The sequence below is a fragment of the Myotis lucifugus genome, unplaced genomic scaffold, assembly GCF_000147115.1.
Source record: "Myotis lucifugus unplaced genomic scaffold, Myoluc2.0 scaffold_20, whole genome shotgun sequence".
Classification (NCBI taxonomy): domain Eukaryota; kingdom Metazoa; phylum Chordata; class Mammalia; order Chiroptera; family Vespertilionidae; genus Myotis; species Myotis lucifugus.
In genome coordinates this window covers 993334-1001749 of record NW_005871068.1, presented here as the reverse complement: position 1 = coordinate 1001749, position 8416 = coordinate 993334, and the positions used below count along the sequence as shown (strand labels likewise).

The following is an 8416-nucleotide window of genomic DNA, read 5'->3' as shown; positions in this document are numbered from 1 at the left end:
CAAAAAGTTACTGCTTCATATTTCATTTTTGAGGGTACCGCTGGGATTGCTAGCCGATAGCCAAACCCATTTCCTCTTCTTTTGGGGCACACAGCTAGACTATATATCCTAACCTCCCCTGTGGTAGGTTTGGCCACATGACTAAGTTCTAGCCAATGGAATATGAGCAGAAGTGATGTAGGTAACTTCTAGGCCTCTACCAAACCTTCTACTCAGTATTTCCCATGGCCTCTTCTCCTCCACCAGCTTCTTGTAGGTGAGCACGCATTGAATCATGTCAAGAATGGTGAAATCGCAATATGAAAGGAAAATGGGTCCCTAAATCTCCAACTAGAAGAGAGAAGCACACTGATCATTAATATGTACTGTGTATGTAATGAAAACAAGAACTAAACTTCAACTGGATTAAGACATTGAGATGATCTGCTTTAACAGCTAGTGTGATCTTAATAAAGAAAGCAGCTGAACTTGAGGAACATGCAAATACATACCTAAAACCTAATTGGAAATATTAGCTTCCTTCAAATTTTTATCATACATATAAATCGAAGCAGAATCAATACCTCTAGTTCTCTATCGGAGATGGGAACATCCAGGCCCCAGGCTGTATAAGGCCTATGAAATCATTTGGTCTGGCCCTGCCAAGGCATTAGGGGTGAGTTAATTGAATGCTTGACCCAATATAGCAGGCTAATTTTTAAGTTAAGTCTGCATGGCCCGCAAATGGTGTTGTAAGTATCTAAATGTCACCTGGTAGAAAAAAGGTTCCCCACCCCTGGTCTATATAATCTATCAGATAAACCATAGCAAGATATTCTAGACTTCCTGCCCTCATTCCCCCAAAGTCCCTTCTTCCTTTCCATGCCTCAGAGATCACTCATCAACTGACATTTTTATGCATCTTTCCTTCTGCCACTACCCTACACACAAAAATTGTTATTTCAAAGGTCAGTTCACAAACTCTCTAAGAAGGGCATTAACAGGCCATACTCAGTTACTTACTACCCACCAAGTCTGCATCCCATCTGAGGTCTAGCTCCTATACATGGATGTTGCTGCACAGCTACTACAAACCATTGCATACTTTCCCAGATCTTAGAACATATTCATGCCAGAAAGATCTTTAAAATAATCAACAGGGTTGGGGGGGTGGAGGCAGACTGGGAGAGGTCAATGGGGGAAAAAGGAGACATATGTAAGACTTTCAACAATAAATATTAAATAAATAATCAACAGGGATTATTTTGTTAATTGAGACAATTAACAAAATACACATTCAAATGAGACATGTATCAAACCCATTTAGAAATAATTAAAATTATAGATTAGGTTTTCTTTCACTGATCACAAATTATGGTAATGCTTTTGTCATCATGCTCATTTCCTGGCTCACTTTGGTGTGTTTATTAAAACACGGTAGTGTCAGATCACAGGGAGTATCTTATTTTCATTTTCTGTACTCGCACTGACAGCTAAACACCAAAATTCACCAGAGAAGTTAGTATGAATGCAATGGTATGCCTCTGGATTTGTCTGGACTCAGGTAAGGCAGTCAAGCTTTTGTTGTCCTGCACCCCTGAGTCATTGTCCAGAGGTCGCCAGGGGACAGAAACTTTCCAGTACTTACAGTTCTCTGAAAGTTGCATGGGGCAAAGAGACTCCAGTAGCCTGAAGGCAGCCACCCTAGAGAGCCACAGCTAAGTATAAAAGAAAGCACACAGAAGGTAAGGCTAGGGTGCCCAGTAAAAGGGATTTTCCCTGTGGTGGTTGATAACTTGCTCAGAAGCCTCTTTTTTCCTCAATAGGAATATTATTGCATAAGCAATAAGCCACATGTGTTGACTTATGTCCTGGAAGAAAATGCAATGATGACCTCGCAAATCTCTCATTGTCTGTGGATAAACTTACTGCATTCAAAACCCACTTTCCTAAGCCAAGAAACCTAGTTTAGTACAGTGCTTTGTGTACTTTATGGGCAAATATTATTGTCTAAAACAGAACTAAATATGCTAATAGATGTAATATATTTTAATATTCTTTAAAATAAGAGGAAACAGACATTTTCAACTTTTTATTGTCCTTAAAATGATTGTTCACATTGTTTCACAAGCAGGGGAAGAAAATACAATGACCATTTCGATATAAAATGCATAATCCAAGAACATCTTTCTTTAAACCAGTGGGGCACTGCCATTGGCGATGAGAATGTTATTGCATGAGATAATCATATATCCTTCTATAATTTAATATAGAACTGAGACATTGTGCTAAAAATATCAAGGATGAAGCCTATCAAATGCTGAGATTATAGAAATATTGATAAAATAAATGTATTTAGAGATGGGTAATCGAAGGGATGAAGGCTAATGCCAAGTTCAGCAGCCAAAACACAGAAGCTCTGCCTTTTCTGACTCTGGAATACTTGACAGGTGACTTCAAACCTTTCCACTTCTCTGGCACGAGCATAACCTGTATGGCAAGCCATAGCTCCTACTTGCTTCTTAGCAATGCTCCAGGGCTAAATCAGATAAAAATTTATGTGCTATGCTTTAAGCTCCATTGAGGAAAGGCACTGAATAAACTTCAGGATAATTTATGAATCCTGAGCTTGCATTAATCATGTCCAAATCCATCTCATAAAAGGAAAAAATGGAAATAGGAGGCCAATGCTATATGGTTGGTGAAAAGCTCAAGAAACTTTGGGCGATGGTGATAAGCCCAAACAATACCATTTTATATACATGAAATCCTTGACTAATCCAGATTTTCTCTCTCTCTCTCTCTCTCTCTCTCTCTCTCTCTCTCTCTCTCTCACACACACACACACACACACACACACACAAACTATAACTCCTTCCAATGCCCAGAAATAGTTCACTGGCAGAACATCTGGTATATGAATCAGAGAAGTGTGCTATGGCAGTCCTAGTCTGAGATCCAATATCTAATTTCCTTTTAATTTACCATAATTATTTTTGTAAAACTTTATGGCTCTCCTTCAGTGGATGTGCTTAGCGAAGATTGCCAAAATACTGCCTTCTCTTCAGAATCACATTCTTAGGCCAGCTTCTCCCTACTTGTTTCTTTCCCTTCCATTTGCATTTTACCTTCCACCCCTTAACCACTGTCTGCTTCTTTTAGCAATCTGTATTGAAGAGAAGGGACAACAAGAGTGTAATCTGAAAACTTAAACACGAGCATGTATTTGGAAATACAATCCAATTAGGACATTGTTCTCGCTAGTAGTGATGATTTGGTACTAGTGCTTTGGTTTCATTTTATTTTAATAATGGCCATCCTTTCTAAAATTTCAGTGTAACTGAGTTATATCAAATAGAGTTAACGAGAACAAGGCAGGCTCGTCATTTAACTGTGGGGCTCCCAAGTGATCACCAATCAGTTTTTCTAAAGCAATAAGTGACTGAACAATTCCCATTTTCAAAGTCATAATTCTATGCTTTTATCAAACACTTTCTCTGATTTGCAGGAATGTGTTTATTTGGAGTTTAAAAAGACAAATGTAGAAGGAAAATGCTTTTCCTAAAAGCATAACAAACCTCAGCTGATTTTAAATGTCCAAGAACAGGAATAAAACAAGGAGTATCTTGTTATGTCTAAAACACAGCAGAATGACTCCTCCAGAGAAAAGGGACATATGTTTCCATCACCCCTAACCTACGAGTGCTTGTTTTTAAAATTACAAACTAATGGCATAGTAAGCCATAGTTAAGAGGAGGAAAAGGTAGCTGCCCTTCAGAAGTTTATCCATTCGGAGAGGAGGAAGTCAAGGGGAAAATCACTCTCCTCTGACTAACACAATATAATTATTTTCCTCATGATGGTGCCCCTGTATTTTTCTCCCTTTGAAGTTCCCATGGTTACAAAAGGACCTGCCACACACACACACACACACACACACACACACACACACACACATATATATATTTTAAAAGGATGACAAATCACAGGGATGCAAAATGGCCTCCTATAGTTGGTCTGAATTTGTCATTTTGCTTTAGAGATTTTCTCATTGGCCCACTTAATCCAGAATCACATGTACAATGAATAATGTCAACGGAGGGATGGCTATTTTAAGAAACCGTAAATGCCAAGTAACCATTTAAAGGCCATTACAATTTTATCCTGTGCGTGTGCGTGCACGCGCACACGTGTACACACACACACACACTGATAAAAGATAGATGAGTTCACTTGAAGGGATAAAGCTCTGAAGCTCAAAACGGTACGGCTCTTCCTTACAGACTCTTTAGAAGAAGACTTGAAGCATAAAAATTGTGTTTATTTGAACTATGCAAAGAATTTTACATTTAATCAATAGATTAGAAAATGACTTCAATCAAGAAATTTTTCAAAAAGGTTTTTTAAGTAAGAGCTAACATTAATTGAGCCCAAACAGAAGGGTACTTTGCGCCCTTCTCAATGTAGTGTTTGGCCCTTTGTACTAAAATGGGATGAAAGCTATCTGTTCCTAAGGGGAAATTCAAACAGCATTTATTTGGTGACTACTAGTTTTAGAAACAGGAGAATGCACATATAGGAGGGTAACAAGATAAACAGCAATTGGACTAAAGAAAAGTGTCTGGCAGACAGACATAATCACTGAGGTTTGAGCAGACTACATCAAATTTTGGAGATTTCATCTCCTAGTGTCCCTGCTGTTACATGAGTAAGAGTTTTGACTTCTTCTGGGACTTAAAAATGTATCCTTTTTTCCTATTTGATAACTCAAGTCCTTTACCAAGTAGCCTTTCTCCCAGCCTTGTTCATGCTGACTTGAACAGGGCAATCGGCTACATCAGATACAAACTGTGAGGCCATTTTCATCCCAATAGATTCCAAAGCTAAAGTCAAGAATGTCATCAACAATTACAAAATGAAGATATAACATATTTCTAATGTAACTACCTAAGATTTAATAAATGCTGGGTAATGACAATACATAAAATCTAGTAACGCATTTCACAGAGCAGGAAAACCTCCCAGATATCCAGGAACATGTCTTCTTCATTTAGGGTTAAAAGTTTAAAAGACAGAATTTTTTCTGGATACATTCTACTTAGGCCCCTGCAAAGCTGGAGATTAAAATGTTACATACCACTTAGCTGTGGCTGACACACTAAAATGGACAATTGCAATAGTTCAGCAGATAGCGTTTTAACAAAAGTAAGTATCCTAGAGATTTTTGTTGGTTTGGTTTTTTAAAGAAACATGCTTGGTTCACTTGTATTCCATATTTTTAAGCCTTACGACTTTGAAAATATACTGTTTAGATCCAAGCAATACCCAAATAATGAAGATGCATTAAAAATAAAGGTTCTCAGGGGAATATAGGCCTAACGCAGTAGACGGTGCATGCTCAGGGCAGCCTCTACTGGTGCTGTACAACTCTCTCGGGATGGCATACACCAGCAGTCCAGCTACCAGAGTCGGCAGGAGTCCGTGCCTCTGTTCATCGTGGAATTGGATGGACAGTTAAAAGCTTTCTGGAATTCTTCAAAGTTGCTAATTGCACCATTGACCCTAAAAAAGATATTTAATGTCATTTAATTCTTATATATCAACAGGTTCTGGATAAAAGTGTAGCAGCATATTGGTAGAAGGGATGTTGCAGTAATTTAATCTCTGTATAGGACAGATAACTGAAATCCCAAATGTTTAAATAAACTTCCAAAAAAATTAACAGAGCTGAGACTAGAACCAGCACCTTCTCAATGCCAGGCAAACAATCCTATCCATCTTCCAAATATTTTCAAATTCCTATAAACTGTAGGATTTACAGTTCGAATATAAGATTGTATAATCCTAAAACTTTATAAATGCCTATAAACTACAGAATTTACCAATACTTAGCTTCTCTATTTCTTTATCTTTTGGGGGAAGGTATAACTGATATAAAGTGCATGTCTTAAATGTAAAGCTCATAGCTGTTGTTTTTTCATGTGTATAACATACCCATGTTACTATCACTCAGATCAAGACATGAGATATTTCTAGCACCTAGATGGCTCCCTAGTGTGCCCTACCAGTAGTACCTCCAAGGAGAGTGACTAGTCTGACTTCTATAGCCATAGATTAGTTTTACCTGTTTTTGAGCTTCATATGAATGGAACCACACAGTAGGCACTCTTTTGTCACTGACTTCTTTTACTCAATATTTATGTCTGTAAGATTCAACCATGTTGCTGCTATAACTATCTTTAAATAACCCATTCATTCTACACAAACACTTTCTCTAAATTCCTATTATGTCTGAAGGCTCACATGTATCTAGAATCTGGTTCATGTAACAACACACCAATGAATGGTGTCTAGTAGTTATTGGTGAGTAATGCTTTACTGGCATTAACTTCAAAAGCTGGGGTTCTTGCAAGTTCCCCTGACTGCAGTAAAGGCTGCAGATTCCTACTTCGCACTCTGGTTGTAATTGCCTTGTGGAAGTAGTACTTCCATTGTGTGATTTCTGCTGCATTCAAAATATATAGTTATTGCAAACAACACTAATAAGCCAGCAAAAAACTCCCTCTCCATTTATTTCTTACTCAACTGACTTGGAGATTCAGCATTCTCAGTCACTGACTATTTCTTCCCTAATGATTTCTTTACCTATGAGCATCTGAATGAATATAATGGCCAATATCCAAAAAACATCCCCATAATCTCCTGTGTTTTAGTTGAGATGTGTAGGTAGGGACGTATATTTCATGGTGTGATTCATCCTGGGTAAGTGTTAAAGATAGAATTTAGTTGATAATTAGTAAGTATGCTCTGCAAAATTATCAGCTAAAATCCGACATTACAGGCAACCAGTTAGTAAAAGAAAATTCGTTTCTAAGAACTTATCTGTTGAGTAATTAATCTACCCCATTTGTCAGAGGGCGCGCATTTTAGTCCATTAGAGACTGTCAGCATTCTTGACAGTTTAGGCTAGTGGGGGAGAATTTCTAACACAGTGATTAGATTTTATGCTATTGGGTAATTTATAGTCAATTTCTGAAGCATGTTTAAGGCGAGGTTTTAGGAATAACATTTTAAAATATAGGAGAAAGTTTAGATGACTTTCTTGCAATATGCTAATGGACTCATTTAAACATTAAATATAAAAATATATGTTCTAAGCAAAGAATGAATAAATATTGTTAAGGTTTCCTATATTTCCCATTATAATTCTTGTCCCCTACTATAGTTCCCTCAAACCATGCTAGACATCCAGCACAGGCTAAGTAATATTAACTTTAATTTTATTTTTACTTAATATTTTATACATTTTGACAATTAAATAAGATTTTTATTCATAATCCTTTACCCTTCATATGTAAGCAAGTGTTTCAAAATAACATTCAAACTAAAACCCAAAATGTAGAGCTTTTGACTCTAGATATGAATTATAATAGCTTAATATGACCATATATCCTCCTTTGTGTTCAGAGCTATTCAGAAAGTGGCCACTCATTTATGTTTGTTGGTTAGCTACATAAAGAACCAGATGCATTAAATAGATATTCTATAGCACAAAATAAACCAGAGCTCTCAGTGTTTTAAGGCACAGTCCGTTAAGATCACATCCTTGTCTAAGAAGAGACTTCTTGGGTCCATGTTTAGTTTCTATTTGGCCAGTATTTTTGCCTGTAAAATGGAGATATCACTATTCACAATACAGGCTCAGGTTCAAATCACCTATTTGTAAAGCACTGAGATGGCTGCATAGCGGGGGAGGAGGGAGATGCACATTAAAAACTAGTGTTACCCATTTGCCCTTTTACCTAAATTCAGGAGGGCTGTGAGCACCAATTTGGACTTGTTCTCGGGCAGCTTCCGGTCTGTAGGAATTGCACCTGACCTAGAAGAGAAAAGCATACTGGTAATTACGTTTCCATTCCAATTGCACATTTTCTACTGCTTTAACTGCTCCAAATTATACTGAAGAGTAATTTTAGACTCAGTGGATGAAAGTTTTAGTAAATCAGATAAAACCTTAATCTGTAGTAACATCTATTATTCTAACCCCTGGAGTAGAAGGTTTTATCATTGTAAATAATTCCACAATTTGAGTAAATTAAGAAGGTTTCCAGACAAATGCTATAAATCAAGAGAACAGTATATATGCCCAGGAATCAATCAATGTATTCATTCAATTAATATCATGCTTGGAATAGCCCTTATCAAATGTAACCATATTCATTTGAGTCAATAAAATGAATCAACCACCAAATATTGAGTATAGTCATAAGAAGTCAGTTTTTTGCTTGCCCTACCTTAGTCCAGCCCTTGGATAGGAGAACACTTCTCCATTTTTTTGAAGTTAGGTATAGCTATATCACTTGCTCTGACCAATGAAATATGAGAAGTGACATATGTCACTTCCTAGAGAAGCTTTAAAAACTGGCAGAAGTTTTAA

The 8416-nt window shown here is 37.1% G+C and overlaps 1 protein-coding gene across 1 annotated transcript in view; it reads right to left on the bottom strand.

Moving 5' to 3' along the window:
- Positions 1-4179: 4179 nt before the first annotated feature.
- PHEX (phosphate regulating endopeptidase homolog X-linked) overlaps positions 4180-8416 on the bottom strand; it is a 188492-nt gene continuing 184255 nt past the window's right edge. Inside the window, exons 21-22 of the mRNA XM_023751320.1 lie at positions 7782-7858; positions 4180-5541 (exon numbers count right to left, since the gene is read on the bottom strand). Coding sequence (XP_023607088.1) covers positions 5439-5541; positions 7782-7858 — 180 coding nt within the window. The 3' untranslated portion in view covers positions 4180-5438. The remainder of the gene's footprint in view (positions 5542-7781; positions 7859-8416) is intronic.